At 43.3% G+C, this 24,080-nt stretch overlaps 1 protein-coding gene across 8 annotated transcripts in view; it reads left to right on the top strand.

The window, feature by feature from the left end:
• Positions 1-12,863: 12,863 nt before the first annotated feature.
• The window catches only part of SYNCRIP (synaptotagmin binding cytoplasmic RNA interacting protein), a 35,988-nt gene continuing 24,771 nt past the window's right edge, over positions 12,864-24,080 (top strand). For 3 of the 8 annotated variants that reach the window (XM_063666390.1, XM_063666389.1, XM_063666388.1), the window contains exons 1-6: positions 12,864-13,464; positions 15,765-15,924; positions 16,649-16,767; positions 16,875-16,982; positions 19,821-19,934; positions 20,034-20,210. In XM_063666390.1, coding sequence (XP_063522460.1) covers positions 15,777-15,924; positions 16,649-16,767; positions 16,875-16,982; positions 19,821-19,934; positions 20,034-20,210 — 666 coding nt within the window. In that variant the 5' untranslated portion in view covers positions 12,864-13,464; positions 15,765-15,776. Of the gene's footprint in view, positions 13,465-14,201; positions 14,416-15,764; positions 15,925-16,648; positions 16,768-16,874; positions 16,983-19,820; positions 19,935-20,033; positions 20,211-24,080 lie in introns of those variants that run through there. The other 5 variants (XM_054492885.2, XM_054492884.2, XM_054492881.2 and 2 more) reach the window with 4 other exon arrangements.

Raw genomic sequence — 24,080 nt, 5'->3', positions numbered from 1 at the left:
TCTAGTTCAGCTACCCAGGACTATATATTTTCCTACTCAAACAGTTCAGAGTTCACTTCTAACTATTTTCTGGGAGGAGAGGGAATGGTGAATACAACTTGGATTACTAGGACAGAGTGTTCAGATGTAAATGGACAAAAAGCCCTTTTTGGATAGGGTGGAATTCAGGGTGGGAAAAGAAGGGGAGCAGGCTTGAAGTTATGTGCCTACATTGAATTCTGAGTCCAAGAATTCTAAATTGGAACCTGAATCTTTGAGGTCATTATGAAGTTATATAAGTTGAGGTAGAAGGGTAGAACACTTTTTTTTTTTTTTTGAGATGGAATCTCTCTGTCGTCCAGGCTGGAGTGCAACGGTGCCATCTCAGCTCACTGCAACCTCCCCCTCCCAGGTTCAAGCAATTCTCCCACCTCAGCCTCCTGAGTAGCTGGGATTACAAGCACCTGCCATAATGCCCAGCAAATATTTTGTATTTTTGTAGAGATGCGGTTTCACCATGTTAGCCAGGCTGGTCTTGAACTCCTGACTCAGGTGAACCGCCCGACTCGGCCTCCCAAAGTGCTAGGATTACAGGTGTGAGCCACCACGCCCGGCCAGAACACATTTTATTTATTGATTGGTTAGATTGGTCTATGGTTTTAAATAGACTTAAGGGTATGTAGGCTTCCATTTGCACTCTTGCCCCACGCTCTCCAAATGTTGGGGGCAAATATGTGGAGCTTAATCCAACTTGAGGAAGGGGCATCTTTTTTGGATAAAGTCACTTTCCACTGCCCCTTCCAGTCTTCAAGGCCTGGTCTTCACAGTCTCTAAGCTATATCTGCCTAGACAGAATACTTATTTCTAATTCACACAAAGGCTCAGTGTAGTCTAGTAGAAGACAAACAGAATTTTTTAAAAGTAAAAGTGAACATGAAATAGAAAATACAAAAGAGCTTTGGACATAGTAAAAGTATTCTCATGAAATATAGTTCTTATATACATATACATGAAATGTGTAAGCTGGTGGTATTATGAAATATATCTTTTTCTTTTAGTCATGGTCAAAAAAGTGTGAAAGCCTCAGCTCTAGGTGGTGTGCAAGGCTTTCCTAATATGATGGTATATTACCTCTCCAATATCACATCTTGCAAGAAGTTCTCCTTCCCCAGCCCTGCCTTTTGCCCACTCTGCATTCTGACTACAATGAACTTTTTTCCATTTCTAGAAGCCCCCATATTTATCTTACCCCTCTGCTTTGACACGTGTTGTTCCTTCAGCCTGGATTCCTCTTTCCCTACCTCTTCACCTAGATAATGCCTATTCAGACTTGAGGTCCCAGTACAGACTGCCTTACTTGAAAGCGAACATCTATTTAGTATGGCAAACATGCAGCAGATTTCTGCAGGAGGAATCTAGCAGGTAACAGTGCTGAGAAATTTGTGTTCCTCTATGCTAGTCTTAGGCATTTATAATTTGATGATAGAATTGCAATAATAATTAAATTGTTTTTAGAGATGGAACTCACTCTTTTGCCCAGGCTAGAGTGCCGTTCGAGATCATAGCTCACTGCAGCCTGGAATTTCTGGGCTCCAGAGATCCTCCTGTCTTAGCCTTCCGAGTAGCTGAGATTACAGGTGCTAGCCACTGTTCCTGGCAATAATTAAAGTTAAAAAAATAAAATATCAGGTTTTATTTTTGTGTTCTAGAAGTTTATTTTATCATTATGATACTCATATTTGGCCTTGGTCTTGTTGAATATTGATTTTAATGCTCAGCTTTTTGTTATTCAGCCCAAATAAATGTTTATTGCAATTCTATTTTGATCTTTAATTTTTTGTTTAATCCAAAATATACTTAGAATAATTTATTTAAATTTTTGTTTTAAAATCAAATTGGGCCGGGCTTGGTGGCTCATGCAGGTAATCTCAGCACTCTGAGAGGGCGCAGCAGGCAGGTCATTAGGTCAAGAGATGGAGACCATCCTGGCCAACATGGCGAAACCCCATCTCTACTAAAAAATACAAAAATTAGCTGGGCGTGGTGGCACGTGCCTGTAGTCCCAGCTACTTGGGAGGCTGAAAAGAATCACTTGAACCCGGGAGGCGGAGGTTGAAGTGAGCCGAGATCCAGCCACTGCACTCCAGCCTGACGACAGAGCGAGATTCCGTCTCAAATAAATAAATAAATAAATAAATAAAATCCAATTAAATATTCTAACTGGGGCATAGTCTTTGACTAAACTTTTGTGGTTAATTTGTAGGGGTATGAAATCGAATTCAGAAGATTTAGGCTATTCAATTTTGCTTTCTAAAATTTGTTGGCTGCGAGCGGTGGCTCACGCCTGTAATCCCAGCACTTTGAGAGGCCGAGGCCGGTGGATCACCTGAGGTAAGGAGTTCAAGACCAGCCTGACCAACATGGTGAAACCTCGTCTCTACTAAAAATACAAAGAATTAGCCGGGTGTGGTGGCGGGCGCCTGTAATCCCAGCCGCTCGAGAGGCTGAGGCAGGAAAATCGTTTGAACCCGGGAGGCAGAGGTTGCAGTGAGCCAAGATGGCGCCATTGCACTCCAGCCTGGGCAACAACAGCAAAACTCCATCTCAAAAAAAAAAAGAAAAAAAAATTTGTTGCAGGTTTTTTTGTGACCTAGAGCATGATTTTTGTCAGTATTCTTTTTTTTTTTTTTTGAGACCGCGTCTCGCTCTGTTACCCAGGCTGGAGTGCAATGGCGTGATCTCGGCTCACTGCAACCTCCGCCTCCCGTGTTCAAGGGATTCTCCTGCCTCAGCCTCCCGAGTAGCTAGGACTACAGGCTCCGCCACCATGCTCAGCTAATTTTTATACTTTTAATAGAGACGGGGTTTCACCATGTTGGCCAGGATGGTCTCGATCTCTTGACCTTGTGATCCACCCCCCTCGGCCTCCCAGAGTGCTGGGATTACAGGCGTGAGCCACCACGCCCGGCCTTTTGTCAGTATTCTTTAAATGCTTGAAAAGTTGTACTTTCTGTAAAATACCAAGTTCAACATATATATAAAATACTACTTTAAATTAATTAAATTACTTAATATTATTGTCCTTCTTTATTTATTGTCAGCCTTAGCCTAGGAAAGTGCAGTATTAAAATCTCCTATGGCACTTTTATTTCCTTTTCATGCAGTTTTATTTCTTCCCATCCCTAAAGCTATATTTTCCTTCTGCCCAGTGACTACCCTTTCTGTACTTTAACACTTGTACCTCTTTTCCAGTTATAGAGTGGGTTTTGAGCATTTTTAGACTTTGGGGTTTGTATTTGTACTCTTTTCCCTAACCAACATTTACACAAAGTAAATACACACACGATTGAATCAGTTTAGCAACTGATTTAATATTGTAAAAGTTCTATTCTTCATTTATTTACATGAAAATTCCTCTATATAAAATTGCCAATTTAACAATAAATTTAAGTAATTGTCAAGATCATGAAAAAGGAGGTAGATCAAAATATGCTTATATAACAGAAATACTCAAAGACTTTTATTATGGAATTGTTTGTAATGGATAAAACAACAACAACAAAAAAAACAAAAACCAATCCAAATGCTCACCAGTAATAGGATGGCTATAGAAATTATGAAACTTCTATAAAGTAAAATTCTATGCAACTATTGAAAATTGAAGTATATGAAGTATGAAGTATACTGACAAGAGAACGTTCCCAAATATACATATTAGGTGAAAAAGCTAGTTATAGTCATAAGATGACATGTATGATATGAAACCATTCTTGTTAAACATGTGAAAATAATATCTAGAGAGAAAGAAACTGAAAGAAATACACATATTTTTATATAGTAGCTCTATTTGGCAATGAGATTACAGGACATTTTTACTTCTATTTTATGTGTTTATATAATGGTTGAATTTTTTATTGGAGCATGTATTATCTTTTATAACAAAATATTTAAAATAAAAGTAGGACTACAGATATACAAGTTAGTAATCTGATAAACTATATGATTGTCCTTGTCTTCTTGGAGAATTCTGTGATTGAGTTATCTAGGACTTTCATTTCCTCATATGCTTCTTGCTGGCTTTTCATCTCTTCACTAATCTCTATGCAAATACAGGGAGAGAAGAACTAGTCACATTTTATCAGCTGAGTTGAAAAAACAGACACAATAATGAAATTAATTTATATAAATGGTTAAGTCTCAAGTGGCTCTATTCTAATTGGGTCCTTTTGTGCTAGATTAAAGACCTCAATCTAGCCAAATAAAGGGAGGGAGTATTATTTATTTTAAGGAAACATGTTCAGTAGAACTTTCTGCAAAGATTGGAAAAGTTCTACATTGATGTGTTCATCTCAAGTCACATGTAGCTACTGGGCACTTGACATGTAGCTAGTGTGGCTGAGGAACTGAATTTTAGACTTTGTTTTATTTTATTTTTTGAGGCGGAGTCTTGCTCTGTTGCCCAGGCTGGAGTGCAGTGGCTCGATTTCAGCTCACTGCAAGCTCTGCCTCCCAGGTTCACGCCATTCTCCTGCCTCAGCGAGAGTAGCTGGGACTACAGGCGCCTGCCACCACGACTGGCTAATTTTTGTATTTTTAGTAGAGACGGGATTTCACCATGTTAGCCAGGATGATCTCGATCTCCTGACCTTGTGATCCGCCCGCCTCAGCCTCCCAAAGAGCTGGGATTACAGGCGTGAGCCACCATGACTGGCCGACTTTATTCTATTTTAATTAATGTAAGTGGCCACATGTAGCTAGCTGCTATGGTTTTGGACATTTTCATTCTAGTTTAGAAGAAACTGAAGAAACAACAAAATGCAATGTGTGAACTTGGTTAAATGTAGTGAAAAGCACATGCAGAAGTGCTGGTAGGTTTTCGTCTTCATCTTGCTCTCTCCTGGTCTGTAGCCAGTTCTTTTACCCAATTGTGAACCCTGGTAACCAACAGCGACCACAGGCCTGCCACCAGCCACAAAACAGCCTTTTTTTTTTTTTTTTTTTTGAGACAAAAATCTTGTCCTGGAGTGCAGTGGTACAATCTCAGCTCATGGCAGACTTGACCTCCTGGGCTCAAGTGATCCTACCTCAGCCTCCCAAGTAGCTGAGACTACAGGTACGCACCACTTTACCCTGCTAATTTTTGTAGAGATAGGGGTTTCACCATGTTGCCTAGGCTGGTCTTGAACTCCTGGGCTCAAGCGATCTGCTAGCCTCAGCCTTCCAAAGTCCCAGGATTACACGTGTGAGCCACCATGCCTGGCCAAGAACAGCCTTCTAGATAGTTCCTTTTCATGGTCTCACTCCAGGAACGAGACATGGCTGGCTTCCAGATTGTCCTGTAAGCTCTCCACATTCACCCAGCCTTGTGAAGGACTGGTTAATGACACTGCTAATTCTCCAAGTCTCTCTTTTGGGTCATTACTTTCTCAGCTTCTCTCATCTCATATAAATTCTTATTCCCATAATAAAACCTTTATTTCATAATACTTATAGTGGTTTTGCTTACCTGATTGTTTCCTCACTGACACACACTTGAAATCTGTTACTCTCCCTTCCATTCCAACTCAGTCAGTGATACAAACAACCACCCAATTGCTCCCTTACTCCCTACTTTCAGTCCATCATTAAATCCTTGGCAAACTATATTTGAAAATACACTGTGAATATGCCCACTTCTATTTCCTTCGCAACACCTTTAGTCCAAGTAACTGCCACCCCTCATCTGGTGCCACTTCTGTCCTCCACCTCCAATAACTATTCCGTTTCTAAAGTTCTAAATACTAATTTTATTTCATCTTATGTTTATTTATTTATTTATTTTTTGAGACGAAGTCTCACTCTTTTTGCACAGGCTGGAGTGCAGTGGCACAATCTCGGCTCACTGCAACCTCCACCTCCCTAGTTCAAGTGGTTCTCATGACTCAGCCTCTCCTGTAGCTGGGATTACAGGCGCACACTACCGTACCCGGCTAATTTTTGTAGTTTTAGTAGAGATGAGGTTTCGCCATGGCTAGTCTTGAACTCCTTGCCTCAAGTGATCCATCTGCCTCAGCCACCCAAAGTGCTGGGATTACATGTGTGAGCCACCACACCCTGCCCTAAACACTAATTTTAAATATTTGAAATCTTTCAATGATTTCCTGTATAATCTGGCTTCCTGCTAACTTCTCCAAATTCATCCTGGGCCCTGCTTATTTATAGTTTCTGTTGTCTTATAACTTAGTTTGACATTACCTCTCATAGCCCCAGCTCTAACTCCCTCCTCATGACACTGATTCTACCTTTGGTTTTTTTTTCTATAGGAATCTTCTGGTGCCAGATGCTGGTCCAATTAGTTGTGGCAAGGCAAGGATGAGTGAGTGTTGCAGAGTAAGACAGCCTAGGCTGCTCCCTTAGCAGGAGCTTTGGGTGGAGTCACCCTGGAAAAGAGCTTTCAGATACACCATGATGGACATGTTCAGTGAAAACAACTATCACAATAGTTTTCTTTTTTTGTGCAATGAATCATCTTAAAATCTGAACAATGAAAGATTGCTCTTATTCTGGAACTCCATTCAGATTAGGATGGGAATACCTGGATAAAAACCATTGTTTGGGTTTACGTTTACATTACCCCTGTTCTTTTTGTAGTTACTGGTATATACTCTGTGGCTTCTGGTAATTTAATCCATCACCTTCTATCATAAAAGTGAAAAGACAAAAAGCTAAAATGACACTGGGTTTCTAATCTTTAAAAAAAAGCTAAAACCAATACAAAGAATGTTTAACATTTCTAGTATATTTAAAACATCAGGCTGGGCGCGGTGGCTCACGCCTGTAATCCCAACACTTTAGGAGGCCGAGGCGGGAGGATCACCTGAGGTTGGGGGTTCGAGGCTAGCCTGACCAACATGGAGAAACCCCGTCTCTACTAAAAATACAAAAAAATCAGCCAGATGTGGTGGTGCATGCCTGTAATCCCAGCTACTTGGGAGGCTGAGGCAGGAGAATCACTTGAACCCAGGAGGCAGAGCCAAGATCGTGCCATTGCACTCCAGCCTGGGCAACAAGAGTGAAACTCCATCTCCCAAAAAAAAAAAAAAAAAAAAGCCTTCTTTTAATGAATAAACAATTATTTTAGCTCACTGTTAGATTTACAGAAAAATAAGAAGGTGCAGAATTTCCGTTTACCCTCTCACCAACACCTCCTCCACCCCCTAATTTCCTCTATTATTAACATATTGCATTAGTCCTGTATATTTTTTCATTTGTTACAATTGACAAATCAATACTAACACATTATTATTAACTAAAGTGTATAGTTTACATTAAGGTTCACTATTTGTGTTTTACATTTTATGGGTTTTGACAAATATATAATGACATGTCTTCATCATTACAGCATCAAATAGAGTAATTTCACAACCCTAAAAATCCCATGTTCAATGTATTCATTTCTCCTTCCCTTCCCCTGAGCCCCTGGCAACCACTGATTTTTTTTTTTTTTTTTCTGAGACGGAGTCTCACTCTGTTGCCCAGGCTGGAGTGCAGTGGCATGATCTCGGCTCATGGCAACCTCCGCCTCCCGGGTTCGTGCCATTCTCCTGCCTCAGCCTCCCGAGTAGCTGCAACTACAGACACCAGCCACCACGCCCGGCTAATTTTTTTTATTTTTTAGTAGAGACAGGGTTTCACCGCATTAGCCAGGATGGTCTCAATCTCCTGACCTCGTTATTACCCCGCCTTGGCCTCCCAAAGTGCTGGGATTACAAGCATGAGCCACCATGCCCGGCCTAACCACTGATCTTTTTACTGTCTCTATAGTTTTGTCTTTTCCAGAATGTCATATAATTGTAATCATATAGTATGTAGCCTTCTACATACTATAGTGAAATAGTTGTATTTCTTTACAACTTTAGTTGTATACAACTTTAGTTGTATACTAAAGTTGGCTTGTTTCACTTAGCAATAAGTGCTTAAGATTCCTCCATGTCTTTTTGTGGTTTTATAGGTCATTTCTTTAGAGTGCCAAATAATATTCCATTCTATAAACTTTTGAGTCCGACTTAATAGGGCAGAGATGGACCTAGGCACAAGGGTCTCTAAAGAATTATTTAGGTGATTTTAATGTGTGGACCAAAACGAAAACCACCGATCTATCAATACAATACTGAGTTCTTAAACCTAAACATTTTTACACAATGTCTTATCTACGTTAATAATACAAGCAAAAAAAAGGTTTATTTAAAGACAGCTGCCACATTTGTGTAACACTTCAGAAGGATCTATAACACTTCAAAAGGAACACTTCAAATGGAATAATACTCCATTTAATAAACAACAATAATATTTTGTTTATTAAAATAAAACAAACTAATAAAAAATATTAGTTTGTCTATTCATTCACCACTTAAAGGACATCTTGTTTGCTTCCAAGTTTTAGCAACTGTGAATAAAGCTACTGTAAACACTGGTGTGCAGGTTTTGGGATAGACATGTTTTTAACACATTTGAGTGAATAACGAAGAGTGTGATTGCTGGATTGTATGATACCAGTATGTTTAGTTTTGCAAGAAGCTGCCAAACTGTCTTCCCTTAAAGCGACTGTATCATTTTGCATTCCCACCAGCAATGAATGTGAGTTCCTGTTGCTCCACATCCTCATCAGCATTTAGTGTTGTCAGTGGTTTGGATTTTGGCCATTCTAATAGGTATATAATAGTATCTCACTGTTTTTTTAAAAAAATTGATATATAATATTTGTACATATTTATAGGGTACATGTGGTATTTTGATACATGCTACAATGTGTAATGATCAACTCAGGGTATTTAGGATATCCATCACCTTGAACATTTATCATTTATTTGTGTTGGGAACATTTCAAATCCAGTCATTTTGAGATATACAACATATTGTTAACTATAGTCACCCTCCTGTGCTATCAAACCCTAGACTTTATTCCTTCTATCTAACTGTATGTTTGTACCAATTAACAAACCTCTCTTCAACATACCTCCTTCCCCTCAGACTTTGGTAACTATCACTCTATTCTCTACCTTCACAAGATGAACTTTTTAAACTCCCACATATGAATGAGAACATATGATATTTGTCTTTCTGTGTCTGGCTTATTTCACTTAGCATAATGGTCTCCAGATTCCATTTATCTTGCTGCAAATGACAGAATTTCGTTCTTTTTTATGTCTGAATAATATTCCATTGTGTATATATACCACATTTTCTGTTATCCATTCATCCATCAATGAACACTTGGGTTAATTTCATATCTTGGCTATTTTCTCACTGTTTTAACTTGCAAGTCCCTGATGACATATGATATTCAGCATGTTTTCATATGCTTATTTGCCATTTGTACATCCTCTTTGGTGGGCTATGTGTTTAGACTTTTTGCCCATTAATTTTTTTTTTTTTTTGCCAGGCGTGGTGGCTCATGCCTTTAATCCCAGCATTTTGGGAGGCTGAGGCGGGTGGATCACTGAGGTCAGGAGTTCTAGACCAGCCTGTCCAAAATGGTGAAACTCTGTCTCTACTGAAAATACAAAAATTAGCCAGACCTGGTGGCAGAAGCCTGTCATCCCAGCTACTCAGTAGGCTGAGGCACGAGAATTGCTTGAACCCAGGAGGTGGAGGTTGCAGTGAGCCAAGATCGTGTCACTGCATGCCAGCCTGGGCAACAGAGCAAGACTCCGTCTCAAAAAAAAACAAAAAACAAACAAACAAACAAACAAAAAAAATTATTTATTTTTTTGTTTTTTATTTGCCTAACACTTGATATCAACGTTTTTGCCAATTTTTAAATTAGGTTGTGTGTTTTCTTATTGTTGAGTTTTAAGAATTCTTTGTATATTTTATTGAATAACACAGCATTTTAACAGATATGTGTTTTGCAAAGATTATTTTTTTTCCCCTAATCTGTGGCTTGTCTTTTCATTCTTTAGACAGTATCTTTCTTGGAACAAAAGTTTTTAATTTTTGACAGGGCAGGCTTCTTATTACTATGAAAATAAGATGTGAGAGAGAGTGCCGCCAGGCGCGGTGGCTCACGCCTGTAATCCCAGTACTTTGGGAGGCTGCGACGGGCGGATCATGAGGTCAGGAGATTGAGACCATCCTGGCTAACACGGTGAAACCCCGTCTCTACTAAAGATACAAAAAAATTAGCTGGGCGTGGTGGTGGGCGCCTGTAGTCCCAGCTACTCCGGAGGCTGAGGCAGGAGAATGGCGTGAACCTGGGAGGCGGAGCTTGCAGTGAGCCGAGATTGTGCCACCGTACTCCAGCCTGGGCGACAGAACAAGACTCCATCTCAAAAAACAGATGTGAGAGAGAGTGCAAAAATTTTCTTGATTACTAGAAAGATTAGGCTGAATGGCTTCCATGGTCTCTTTCAACACTAGCTTTTTATGGTTCTATGGAAAAAGTAATGGTGTGCTGTGAATTTTTACCCTGTGAATTGAAGGGTTCCCTGGCCCATTATAAAATTAATATATGTTAATGGCAGGAAGTTTAGAAAATGCAGTAAAGAAGAGAAGAAAATATGCAAAAAACAAAACAAACAAACAAACAAAAAACAGTGTGGCAGTGTGGCATTGACTGGGTGGAAGAATTTTGGATAAGTGAAAAATCCAAACAGGCCTGCCTACATTCCTCTCTTTCATTAGTTGCCAACTCAACAGGGCTGCGTCTTCTGTTTCAAGGCTTACATGGACGAAAAGACAGCAATGAAACTAATGAATAATCTGCCGGGAGCGGTGGCTCACGCCTGTAATCTCAGCACTTTGGGAGGCCGAGGCGGGTGGATCACCTGAGGTCAGGAGTTCGAGACCAGCCTGGCCAACATGGTGAAACCCTGTCTCTACTAAAAACACAAAAATTAGCTGGGTGTGGTGGCGGGTGCTTGTAATCCCAGCTACTCGGGAGGCTGAGGCAGGAGAATCGCTTGAACCCAGGAGGTGGAGGTTGCAGTGTGCCGAGATCCCGCCACTGCACTCCAGCCCAGGCAACAGTGCGAGACTCCGTCTCAAAAACAAACAAAAAAACAAAAAACGAGCCCTGGCGCAGTGGCTCACGCCTGTAATCCCAGCACTTTGGGAGGCTGAGGCGGGCTGATCATGAGGTCAGGAGTTCGAGACCAGCCTGGCAAACATAGTGAAATCCCCCGACTCTACTAAAAATACAAAAGAATTAGCTGGTCATGGTGGCGGGCGCCTATAATCCCAGGTATTTGGGAGGCTAAGGCAAGGAGAATCACTTGAACCTGGGAGGCGGAGGTTGCAGTGAGCCGAGATCACGCACTGCATTCCAGCCCGGGCGACAGTGCGAGACTCCGTCTCAAATAAAAAGAAATGCCAGAATCAAGGGAAGGCCAGGCTGAAGCCATAAAGTGGCTGAGATGAGCTTGGGAGACAGGTGGGACAGATCTTAGAGAGCTTTGTTGATCTAGTTAAGGATTTTGGCTGTTGTTCTAAGTGTAATTGGAAGCTAATGAAGAGTTTTAAGCAGATGCGCCATAGGATCTTACTTGCAATTAAGAGAGAGAAGGTCAAGGGAGGGAGAGAGCCTACACAGGAGACAGAGAGTCATTCAGAAAGACAGATGACTTGGGCTTTGAACAGATTAGGACAGCTGTAAGAGTGGATGAATCAGGAGGCTATGCCATTAGTACAGGTGGTAGATGATGGTGGCTTGGCCTGGGTGGTTGCAACATAGAGGTAAATGGAGATATATCTGGGAGACAGAATTGATAGAACTTGATTAACTGATATGGCAGTGTAGAGAAGGAAGTGCCTTGAATGATCCGCTCCAGCAATTCATGTGGGGGATGTTAATTGAGATGGGAACTCTGTAGATGTAAGACTGGGGGAAGATCACGTGCTCAGTTTCTTGAAATGCCCATCTGGAGTGCCAGAAAGACCACATAAACGTTGAGGGCGTGGCTAGAGAAAGGAATTAGATGTCAGAGAAGAGCTAGAGATTTTAATTTGGGAGCTTTGCCCAGGTTAAGGCACTTAAAAAAAAAAAATTTTAATACCCACGAAGGTCTAAACAATATGTTACATGTTTCAGACTCATTTCGCTCTGTCGTCCAGGCTGGCGTGCAGTGGCGCAATCTCGGCTCACTGCAAGCTCCGCCTCCCGGGTTCACGCCATTCTCCTGCCTCAGCCTCCCGGGTAGCTGGGACTATAGGCGCCCGCCACCACGCCTGGCTAATTTTTTTGTATTTTTAGTAGAGACGGGGTTTCACCGTGTTAACCAGGATGGTCTCGATCTCCTGACCTTGTGATCCGCCCGCCTCGGCCTCCCAAAGTACTGGGATTACAGGCGTGAGCCACCGCGCCCGGCCAATTTTTATTCTTGTTTAACCCATAGTATGACTCTTATTTTCATAGTTTTCTATTAAACATTTTGTTTTTCATGTATATCATTAACCACGACCTCTGCATTGTGAACAAAAATCCCTATGGCTGAAGCAGCTGGATACCACACGTTTGATAGTAAGGAATCTGGGGTGGTGGAGATCTCAAATCCTTACTAAACAGGTTGGCTATGTGGTGCTTTGACTAAAACATACTTCATATCTGATCCAGGTAGCTATGAAAATAATCTAGCATTTTATGTGCTTGTGCACTTTGAAGAGTGCTTATCTAACTTTTCCTCAAACCACTGATTTGTTATCATAGCACAGAGCTCTTCTGGGGAACCAGTAAGCTCTTAAAAATAAGCTTTTTAATCAAGAGGACATTGTTCCTATTTTTCATTACAGCTGCCCTGGATAAAATTAGTATCCATATCCCGTCTGTAATTCAAATGCCTTTGTCTTGTCTTTCTTGTACCTAGTAAACGATTACAAAGGAAATGTCACTTCACATAAGATTTAGTTGCCAAGGTTTTTTAAAAGAAACAGACATTTTTCTCAAAGTTGTTCTAACCACGCAGCTTTGTGCTGTTTCAAGTTGCTCAAACTGTGCCAGGAGGAAGCCCTTAACTGCTTAAAAGGCCAGGGACTGAAACGGAGTATTGCACAACCCTTCACCACCGGGCGGTTTCGCTTCCAAATCTGGCCTTCGTGTCATCCCAAGGCGGGAGCCGCTCCTCGCTCCACTGGAGCCAGCCCCGTTCCCCCTTCAAAAGCAGCCGGGGTTTCCTCGTCCAAGCCTGGGGCGCCCCTCCCTTCGCCGAAGGTTCCCGTGAAAGCGCAGCCGCACGGCTGCGAGGAGGGCCCACTGTCCAGCTGGGGAGACCGAGTCTCCAGGAACGACTCTCGCACTCGAGGACCGCCAGTCCGGCGGACCAAAGGTCCGCGGGTGTCCGCGCCGCTCCCCTCCCCCGCGGCCCCATTGTCTGCCTCGCCCCGCCCCGGGGGACACGTGCGCCTGCAGCTTCCCGAAGAGGAGAGCGCGGGGCGGTGGCAGCGGCGTGGACACCGCCTGGAACGGCTACGCGGCCGCGGAGCCGGGGGCGGGGGCCGGGCGCGCACAGACCGGTGGGTGCCCTCCGGGAAGCGGCAGTCGCACTCAGCGCCCACAGCACTCTGCCCCGCCAGCCCCGGACCGGGCAGGGATGGGGCGGGCGGGAGCTCGGTGGGGGTGGCGTGCGCGTGGTGTCGCGGTGGGGGTGGGGTGGGGCGGGATGGGGAGATGCCAGTCTCCTGACAAAGGAAAACGAGTGGGACACGCTGAGCCGGCCCGCCCCGCCTGGAGGGGAGAGGGAAGGGGAGTGTCGGGAGGGGAAGGGGCGGGCCTTTCATTCAGTCTCGGCCCCTCCGCCGCCACCGCCGGAGCGGAAGGGCGGGGTCTTGTGCCTCCCCCACCCCCAACCCAAGTGGTGAGGAGCGGGGAAGGCGGCGCGGCGTGGGGGCGGAGCCCGCGGGCGCGCGTCCCGAGGCGTAGGCTACGTTGTCACGTCAGCGCGGGAGAGAGAAAGAGAGGAGCCGACTCGGCAGGGACTGGGGGACGGGGCCGAGAGTGCGAGCGAGCGAGGGAGGGAGTGAGGGAGCGTGCGAGCCAGAAGGGGAAGGGCGGCCACTCGTGCCTGAGCGACCGCAGAGGGGAGTGGGAGCAGTGGGGTAAAGGAGCGGGGGGCGGGAATAAGAAAAGCCGAGAGAAGGCGGATAGAGGCTAGTGGTGGTGGTGGTAGTAGGGGGAGAAGGAGGAGCTGGAGGAGGGCAGGGGCTGAGGGAGTGAGTGAGTGAAGCGGACGCGCGAGGGAGGGGAGGGGAGGGAAGGGAAGGGGGGGGTCACGCGGGGGCGCGCGCGCGCACCGGGAGCGCGCTCGGAGGCGAGTGGAACTGGATCGGGTTTGCTGCCAGCGGCGTGAGCTTCGGCCGCCATTTTACAACAGCTCCACTCGCGCCGGACACAGGGAGCAGCGAGCACGCGTTTCCCGCAACCCGATACCATCGGACAGGATTTCTCCGCCTCAGCCCAACGGGGAGGTAATGACCGCCAGAACCTGGGTCTGGGAGGGGAGCTCCATGACATTGTGGAGTGAGCTGGGGGAGGGTGGCGCGGGTAGAAACCGGCTTTTCTGGAAAATGGATTCCAAGGGGGAGAAGAGCACGTTGACTGGGGCTGCCTGGGAGTAGGCCGCGGCCCGCGCTGCCACTTCCTCCTCTCCATGTGCTGCTGCCGTTCGGGCTTTGTCTGCGGCGCTCTGGGAGGAGGCGCCTCCACGGTCCCGTGGCCCGCACGGACCGCGAGCGGGTTCAGAGTTGGTGCTGTCGTGGCGGTCGCCGCGGCGCGGGAGTGGGCGGAGAGGAGTGGGTCCTGTCCTGCAGCCGTGCGGCGAGCTTGGGCGGTGCTCACGGTCCCGCGGGCGTTGAGCTGTTCGCTGAACGCCCTCACGCTGCTGGGTTGCCGGGCCGGCGCCGCAGTCACTGCACGGAGGGGTAAGGGGTGGGGACCCGCACCGCGCTCCACGGGTCACGTCTCGGCCAGGCGGGCGGCCGGGGGTCGTCGGCGCCCGGGGAGCGCCCGGGGCGGAGAGCCATGTGTCACGGCGGAGACGGCGGCGCTGGGGGGCGGGGAGAGCCTGTGGCCTGGCGCCGCCGCTGCCTCGGTGTTCAGGGGCGAGATTGTGCTGCTACAGCTTTCCGGGGGCTCCGACCGCGGCTTCGGGTTGATGTTGGGAACCAGTGATGGTCGTCTTGGTTTGGGATTCGTTGGGTTTCCGTTGAAGGAAGTTGTAGGACATTGGAAGGCGCAGAGCACGTGTTTCTAATGGGCTCCTGGCGGCCGCAGTGGTGAGACTGCCGCTCTGGGTGCGGAGTCAGGGGCGGGCTTTGGGGTGCGGGGTTAAAGGGTGGAGAAATTGGGTGGTGGGAAGGTGGCTTGTGTGAGCGCTTTGTTCTTCGCTGGCTGTTGTTACCGATCTATAAGCGGCAGGCGGGAAAAGCGCGCACTTTGGGGGTTTATCTTTGAGAGAGAGGAGCCCAGTTTTGCTTTCTCCACACACACCTCATTTTCCGAACGGGCACAGCTGCATGTGGCACGCTCGCTGGCTCGTACCCGTCCTGATTGGGCTGTATTTGTAATATGGTTTTTCCTAGGGAGTGTTAGCAGGTGAGTCAGGGGTGGTGCTCAGGAAGAATATAGTGAATCGGTCCTTCTGTGCCCTGTGCTCCAAATCTGGCTTGTCAGGCGATAGTGACTGTAAGGCTTTTTTAAAGGGAGGCACAGGCTAGCTGGTGTAGTAAATGGTAGAGAAAGTAAAGATGGGGCTCTCATATTGTCCTGTATTCTTTTTGAAGATCCTAGTTTAATTTTGCTTATTGCGTTTGAACAGATCTCTGGAAACATGGCTACAGAACATGTTAATGGAAATGGTACTGAAGAGCCCATGGATACTACTTCTGCAGTTATCCATTCAGAAAATTTTCAGACATTGCTTGATGCTGGTTTACCACAGAAAGTTGCTGAAAAACTAGATGAAATTTACGTTGCAGGTAAGAACTAACACTTGCAAAATTACATTATGAAATTTTTCTATTGGATTTCTGGCTTTGAGCTAAAATAGCAACTTTTTGTGGTTTCCAATAAGTGTGGGAACTGGAGTTTTGCTTGTTGTGATAGTTGGCTAATTTAAGTTTGAAGTAGAGGTTAAGATGTATAGAGGGAGGGAAGAAGAGAAGGTTAGGCGCTAAAGGCTGGCTTGCATGCTGGCCTGATGGATAAGTATATGATAGTAGCAACAGCTGCTAAATGTTGGGAACAGGCCATGTGACTTTTTTGAGTATTTTTATAGTAGGATTCTTCTTAAATAACTTGGTAACTGTAGACTTGTTTTCTTGTCTTTTTGGTGCGGCTGTTAACTTTTTCTGGTGGTATTTGAAATTGAGTAGAGGTTCAGTTGTCATGCTTGGTACTTTGTTGGTTGATTCTAGGATTCGTAAGTCTGTATACTGTAAAAATACTGTAGTGCTCAGAGCTATCAGACTTCGGATATAAAAGATGTAAAAGAAGTTAGCTCATTATTGTAAGTGTGGTTGGTAGGGCCTATTTAGTTCAGGATTCAATTCAGAGTGGCTGAAGTGTGTGTTTATTTTTCAGGTATAGATAAGGGGAGTAGAAGAATTGTAAAGGCACACATGTAACTGTATTGCCAACATAGTCTTCTCTAAAAAATCTTTTCTAAAAATATTAAAAGCTGATAACTTTTATTTTTTCCAGGGCTAGTTGCACATAGTGATTTAGATGAAAGAGCTATTGAAGCTTTAAAAGAATTCAATGAAGACGGTGCATTGGCAGTTCTTCAACAGTTTAAAGACAGTGATCTCTCTCATGTTCAGGTAATGTTAATGTCAATGTGAAAAGAATTTAAAAATTTGAATATCTGCTAAATTTTTTAGACTCAGATATGGTTATTGTTAAATATTAATGGAACATTTTTTTGCAGAACAAAAGTGCCTTTTTATGTGGAGTCATGAAGACTTATAGGCAGAGAGAAAAACAAGGGACCAAAGTAGCAGATTCTAGTAAAGGACCAGATGAGGCAAAAATTAAGGTATGTCTTTCTATACTCCCTTTAGTTTTAAAGTCATTTTAACTGTTTCCTAATTTTGGTAAATATTCCTTGGGTATGAAATGGATGTATGTTAGATGTTGAGATAATTCATCAATCTTTCCTAATTCCTGTTTTTTTTTTTAGTTTCTTTTAACTATTTGTTTCTAAAGCAATTTGCTGTGAAGTTTATCATGTTATCCAGCTACTGATGTTTAAATCTGTTCTAATGGTAGTCCCAGTATAAAAGGAATACACCCATGATACCTCTAGAATATTTTTTGAAAAGCTGCAAAGCCAGCTTACTGACAGTTGAAATACTGATGGAGAATGTACATTTGGCAACTGTTTTTTTTTTTTTAGGAGTCTCAAATCCCAATGAATTCAGAATGTTAACCCTGCTGCCCTCCACTTCCATCAGTATGGATTATTAGATTATTTCTCAAAGCAGCTTTAACAATAAGATTGTTTAGTGTGGATATGTAAATGAGAAACTGAGGCCAGGAGGGGAAGGCTTTTTTTTTTGTTTAAAATCATAGTGTATGGCTTCAAATTCAGCTCGGTTTTGATATTTATATTGGTGAGTTTTCTAATTTATAGACAATGTGGTGATCGTATTATTTTTTAACCTGGTGTGCTTTGTAGTGTGCCAGTGTTCTTGAGCCAAGCATATGGTTTAAGAAAATCAGTTAAGGGTATAGGCCTTGAGCATTGTTGTAATGGTGTGGAAACAGGGAAAGCCTAGAATATAGAAAAGGCTGGTATATGGAGTTAGCTGTTTAAGACAACCATGAATTGGAGGCTTTCACAGATCTAGCTGTGAGTGAATTGAGTTTGATCTGTAAATCTAGTTTTTCCATAAAAGTGGCATATAGTTGTCTCCATTGTAATTCAGTTGTAATTAAGTCTGCATTTGTGAGCTAGAACTAAAATTTTTAAACTTTTAAATTTAGTTTGTGACTTTCAGCTTTCAGTTTTTTTTTTTTGCAAGGGGGTGGCTTTTTTTTTTTTTTTTTTTGGGAGACAGAGTCTTACTCTGCCACCCAGGCTGGAGTGCAGTGGCGTGATCTTGGCTCACTGCAACCTCCACCTCGCGGGTTCAAGCGATTCTCTTGCCTCAGCCTCCCTAGTAGCTGGGACTACCGGTGGGCGCCACCAGGCCCAGCTAATTTTTGTATTTTTAGCAGAGATGAGTTTTCACCATGTTGGCCAGGATGGTCTCAATCTTTTGACCTCGTGACCCACCCACCTTGGCCTCCCAATGTCCTGAGATTACAGGTGTGAGCCACCACGCCTGGCCGCTTAAATTTTTAATGAGACCTAAGTTGTGGTAAGAAGGCATAGAGACATTTTTAGAGGAAGTTTGACAGAGGGAATAAGTTTTTGTTTTTGTGGATTGACAGAAAGTGTTATTTGGGTCTTAACTATTAAGGTTAAAAAATTCGATTATAGCACAGGGATTACATGTGAGAAAATGGAAAGATGAGCTATTACTCATTTAGTTTATGTTGTAATCGTAGATGTGAGAAAGTTTATGAATGTTTTTATTAATTACAGTATTTTTCATAAACAGTTAGTGTTCTTTGAGTAGAAAATGTTAAAAATCTGTCCAGTAATTTTCAGAGACTGAGGTGACCCTAGATTATTCATTTTGATAAATTTTGTCAAATAGCTAGGGTTAGTCTTTTTATTTCAGAATGTACTAGCTAATAAAATTGGTTTTGTTTAGAAAACCAGTTTTGTGCTTTGTGGTTGAGACAGTGGAAAAGGGGAATAATTCTTGACTTTTTCCTTCAGATAATGGAGGAGTGTACTATTTTTTTTTTTTTTGAGATGGAGTTTCGCTCTGTCGTCCAGGCTGGGGTGCAGTGGCGCGATCTCGGCTCACTACAACCTCCGCCCTTCCAGGTTTAAGCAGTTCTCTGCCTCAGCCTCCTGAGTAGCTGGGATTACAGGCGCGTGCCACCACGCCTGGCTAATTTTTTGTATTTTTAGTAGAGACGGGGTTTCACCATCTTGGCCAGGCTGGTGTTGAACTCCTGACCTCCTGATCCACCCGCCTCGGCCTCCCAAAGTGCTGGGATTACAGGCATGAGCCACCGCGCCCAGCCTATACTTCTTTCTATACTTTGCCTAGAATAAGGAGTAAACACCTAATGCTCTGAGTAAATATGAGTTGTGTAAATTTTAAGTTACCTTTTGGGAGTTAAAATGCAGAGGTTATGTAAGATTGTTGCAGTTTCATAAAGTTTTTAAAAATCGTTTTGGCTGTTACTTTTTTCTGAATGACCCATGCTATCCCATGAAATATGGCACATAAATGTCAATAATAGGAGGTTTTTTTTTTCCCTGTAGCTCCCAAGTTTCTAGACTTGGTATGGGAAGTGTAATTTCTTCTGAGGTTGGCACAATGCCCAGAATGGCAGTATGTACCTAGGAGTGGGGTTTATAGGGAATTTATTGGGTAAGAGATCCAGATTTGAAAGATGCTCCACCAAATTAGGTACAATCATTTTTTAAGATGGTATTAACATAGTAATACATCCTTTCTTGAAAGTTGCTGATGGATTGATCTTAACTTTGTTGTCCATTAAGCACACTATTTAATAATTAAGTGGAGACTAGGAAGTAATTTGAACAAGACCCTGGAATTCTGATAATAATTTAGGAGTATAACGAGTACACAATTAAGGGGAAATTTTAAAACAGACATCACAAACCTGTTTATGAGGGAACATGCCAAGATAATTGGAAAGATTTGAGCAAGATGGATGTTAACTGCTAAATGTATGGGTGTGGTCTAGTGAATTAAATGTATTAATGACGTTTGAACTTTTCAAGGCACTCTTGGAAAGAACAGGCTACACACTTGATGTGACCACTGGACAGAGGAAGTATGGAGGACCACCTCCAGATTCCGTTTATTCAGGTCAGCAGCCTTCTGTTGGCACTGAGGTAAAGCAACTAAAAACTTGTACCTTTTGTAGTAAAAGCACAGGTATCTGGTTTCCTAAAGCAATTCTCCATGGTTTTTACTTAATATTTAATTTACAGATATTTGTGGGAAAGATCCCAAGAGATCTATTTGAGGATGAACTTGTTCCATTATTTGAGAAAGCTGGACCTATATGGGATCTTCGTCTAATGATGGATCCACTCACTGGTCTCAATAGAGGTTATGCGTTTGTCACTTTTTGTACAAAAGAAGCAGCTCAGGAGGCTGTTAAACTGGTAAGTTGTCCTTTTTTCCCCTTCAGTTTTCACGTTCACTGTCTTTAATATCAGGTTTTTTTCTTATTGTGCCTAAGAGTTTACCAAACATTTTTTGAAGTACTGATTTAGGCGGGTTTTTTTTTTTCCCCACATCACTGTGCAAGCATTGTAGTGATACTCTTTGCATGTATAGTTGATAGGATTCAGCATCTGAAAGGCGGCATGGTAGAATTCCTAGCAATTGGTTTTTATAAACATCTGGCTTAGCGACGTTTTTTGTTCGTTTGTTTAAATTTATAGGAATGTGAAAAGATTTAAGAAAAGTAACTGTGGTAAGGGCTGTCATACTTCCTGGCCATACCTGAGCCATCCCTTTTTCTAAAATAATTCACAAAAGACATGGTGATACATTTCTAGTTGATGAAACAAACGATTTTATGGTGAGTGGCCATATTTGATTTAAAAATACCAGATGTTAGGTAAGGACCTGGTAATTTTTCCAACTTTTTTAAAAAGGAAATTTTTCTTTTTTCTTTTTTTTTTTTTTTGAGACCGAGTTTCTCTCTTTTGCCCAGGCTGAAGTGGCATGATTTTGGCTCACTGCAACCTCCACCCCTCAGGTTCAAGTGATTCTCCTGCCTCAGCCTCCTGAGTAGCTGGGATTATAGGTGCCTGCCACCACGCCCAGCTAATTTTTGTATTTTTAGTAGAGATGGGGTTTCGCCATGTTGGCCAGGCTGGTCTCGAACTCCTGACCTCTGGTGATCCACTCACCTCGGCCTCCAAAAGTCCTGGGATTATAGATGTGAGCCACCACACCTGGCCAGAAAGAAATTTTACTATTTTAAATTGTAGTTTATGTAAGTCCTTTAAACTAGTTTTATTAAGTTCTGTGACAGGAGTGGTTTCTGCATTTTATAGTTGAAGAGTTGGGGGCTAATTTAAACCCATAGAATGTATCAGGCAATACAACTGGGAAGAACTTTTGTACAAGATAGCTCACTATGCCATGTTTGTTAAATTTGCTTTATCTGGTTTACATATCCTGTGGGTAATTCCAGACAAACTTAAAATCTTCAGACTTTTTTTTTTCCCTCCCTCCTGAGTTTTACCCCTTCCTTTACCATGAGGTTTATCACTTTAAGCAAGCCTTAAAGAGAAAAATAAAACTCTTAAGTCTTCCTTTCCTTTTTTTTTGGGGAGATAGAATCTCACTTTGTCACCTAGACAGCAGGAGTGCAGTGGTGCGATCTTGGCTCACTGCAACCTCCGCCTCCCAGGTTGAAGCGATTCTCCTGCCTCAGCCTCTCCGGTAGCTGGGATTGCAGGCATTCATCACCACACCTGGCTAAATTTTGTATTTTTGGTAGAGACAGGGTTTCACCATGTTGGCCAGGCTGGTCATGAACTCCTGACCTCAGAAGATATGCCTGCCTCAGCCCCGCAAAGTGCTGGGATTGCAGACGTGTGCCACTGCACCCGGCCAAGTCTTCCTTTTCTGTATTGAGTGATACCCCCCACTGGTTTGCATAATTGAGTATGATGGAAGTTAAACAGTACAAAAGTATGCTACTTGAAAGAAAGGCATACTTTGTATGCCTTTACAAAGAGAATTTGAGAATTCAGATATTTTCAAATCATGTCTGATTTTTCCCTTCATAAAAGAGTGCTTCCTGTTTTAGAGGGAATTCAGATTTACTGGTAACCTTTGAGTTGTCAAAATTTTAGTTTCAGCAGTTCAGTTTGAGGGGAGGGGCATTTTAGAGCTCTAGAAAGAGGTACCTTAGAAATCCTTTAGTTTGTTTTTATGATTTATTTGTTTTTTGAGACAAAGTCTCTGTCACCCACACTGGAGTGTGGTGGGCATGATCTTGGCTCACAGTAACCTCTGCCTCCTGGGCTCAAGCAATTCTCCTGCCTCAACCACCCGAGTAGCTGGGATAATAGGTGCGTACCACCACACCCGACTAATTTTTGTATATTTAGTAGAGATGGGGTTGTGTTGGCCAGGCCGGTCTCCAACTCCTGACCTCAAGTAATCTGCCCGCCTTGGCCTCCTAAAGTGCTGGGATGACAGGCATGAGCCACTGTGCTGGCAGGTTGGTCTTGAACTCATGGTCTCAAGCAATCCTCCTACCTCGGCTTCCCAAAGTGCAAGGATTACTGGCATGAGCCACCTTGCCTGTCCCAAAATCCTTTAATCTCCTATAAAAGAGTAGAATATTTTTGCCAAGTAGCAATAAAGTAGCAGTAAGTGAAAATGCAGAATGATCCAGTAAGCAGTGAGGTGTCGTAACTACAGAAAGCTAATACAGTGGGCTCTCTGTACCGTGGGTCCTGCATTCACAGTTTCAGCTGGCTGAGGATAGAAGATACTCCCAAAAAACCCAATAAAAAAAAATACACCAGTGTATGAGAGAATTTTATAGGTTATGTGCAAACACTATGCTATTTAAGAGAGTTGAGCATTCATGGATTTTGGTATGGGTTCCTGGAACCAGTCCCCCGTATGTGCTGAGGGACCACTGCAGAATTTAGCTAGTGGTGTCAGATCCATTTTGTAACATTTTGAAAAAGAATCATTAAACTGACATTGTAAGTTACTTAATTCTTGCCATCAAAATATACCAATTATGGTAGGTGACCACTATAAGTTATTTATAGATGTTTTCCAGAAACTTTACAGTAAAGATACATCATTAGAGGAAGATGGTTTATAATCCATTAGTAACACAGTGATTTTGAGTGCCAGTAGACACTAGGAAATGTTTCCATTTGTACAATTGCCTTGTTTAATAAATACATTGAATTCTAAAATTGCATTGCTGTAGGTTGCTTAGAATACAGTCTTATTAATATAGTTTTTAAATATAATGGAGAAACTTCTATAGATAAGCATTCTTTTTGATTGGCGTAGGAATTAACTCATGTCTTAAAACTTTCTACATTTCTTTCTGGGTTTCTCTGTCGTGATTTGAGTCCTTTTCTGAGGGCATAATTATTTTGTACTACCTAATTAATAGGAGACTTTGCATTTTGTTGTCTTTTAAAAGATACTTCTGGCAGGGTGTGGTTACTCACACCTGTAGTCCCAGCACTTTGGTAGGCTGAGGTGGAAGGATTGATTGAAACCAGCCTGGGAAACATAGACGCCATCTGTACCAAAAAAGTAACAGATTAGCCAGGCATGGTGGCATGCACCTGTGGTCCCAGGAGGTCAAAGCTGTGATGACCTGGGATCATGCCACTGCACTCCAGCCTGGGCAACAAGAGACCCTGTCTCAAAAAACCAAAAAGGGGGAAAAAAAAAATTTCCAATGGTAGGTATTGGTATACAGCCACTAGGATAAATTGGTCATATCATCATTTGCTTTTTTTGACTTTTTAGTAAGTTTTTTTGAAATGGAGTCTCCCTCTGTTGCCCAGGCTGGAGTGTGGTGGTGTGATCTCAACTCACTGCAACCTCTGCCTCCTGGGTTCAAGTGATTCTCCTGCTTCAGCCCCCTGAGTAGCTGGGATTACAGGTGCACACCACCATGCCCTGCTAATTTTTGTATTTTTAGTAGAGATGGGGTTTCACCATGTTGGCCAGGCTGGTCTCAAACTCCTGACCCCAGTCTCGGCCTCGGCCTCCCAAAGTGCTGGGAGTACAGGTGTCTCGGCCTCGGCCTCCCAAAGTGCTGGGAGTACAGGTGTGAGCCACCACACCCAGCCTACTTTTAAGTAAATTGTTTATTTTATTTATTTATTTATTTATTTTTGAGACGGAGTCTCACTGTGTCGCCCAGGCTGGAGTGCAGTGGTGCGATCTTGGCTCACTGCAAGCTCCGCCTCCCGGGTTCACGCCATTCTCCTGCCTCAGCCTCCTGAGTAGCTGATACTACAGGC

The sequence above is a fragment of the Pongo pygmaeus genome, chromosome 5, assembly GCF_028885625.2.
Source record: "Pongo pygmaeus isolate AG05252 chromosome 5, NHGRI_mPonPyg2-v2.0_pri, whole genome shotgun sequence".
In the NCBI taxonomy this organism is placed as follows: Eukaryota; Metazoa; Chordata; class Mammalia; order Primates; family Hominidae; genus Pongo; species Pongo pygmaeus.
The sequence above is the reverse complement of the archived record's forward strand: the minus strand, read 5'-3'. Positions and strand labels throughout refer to the sequence as shown.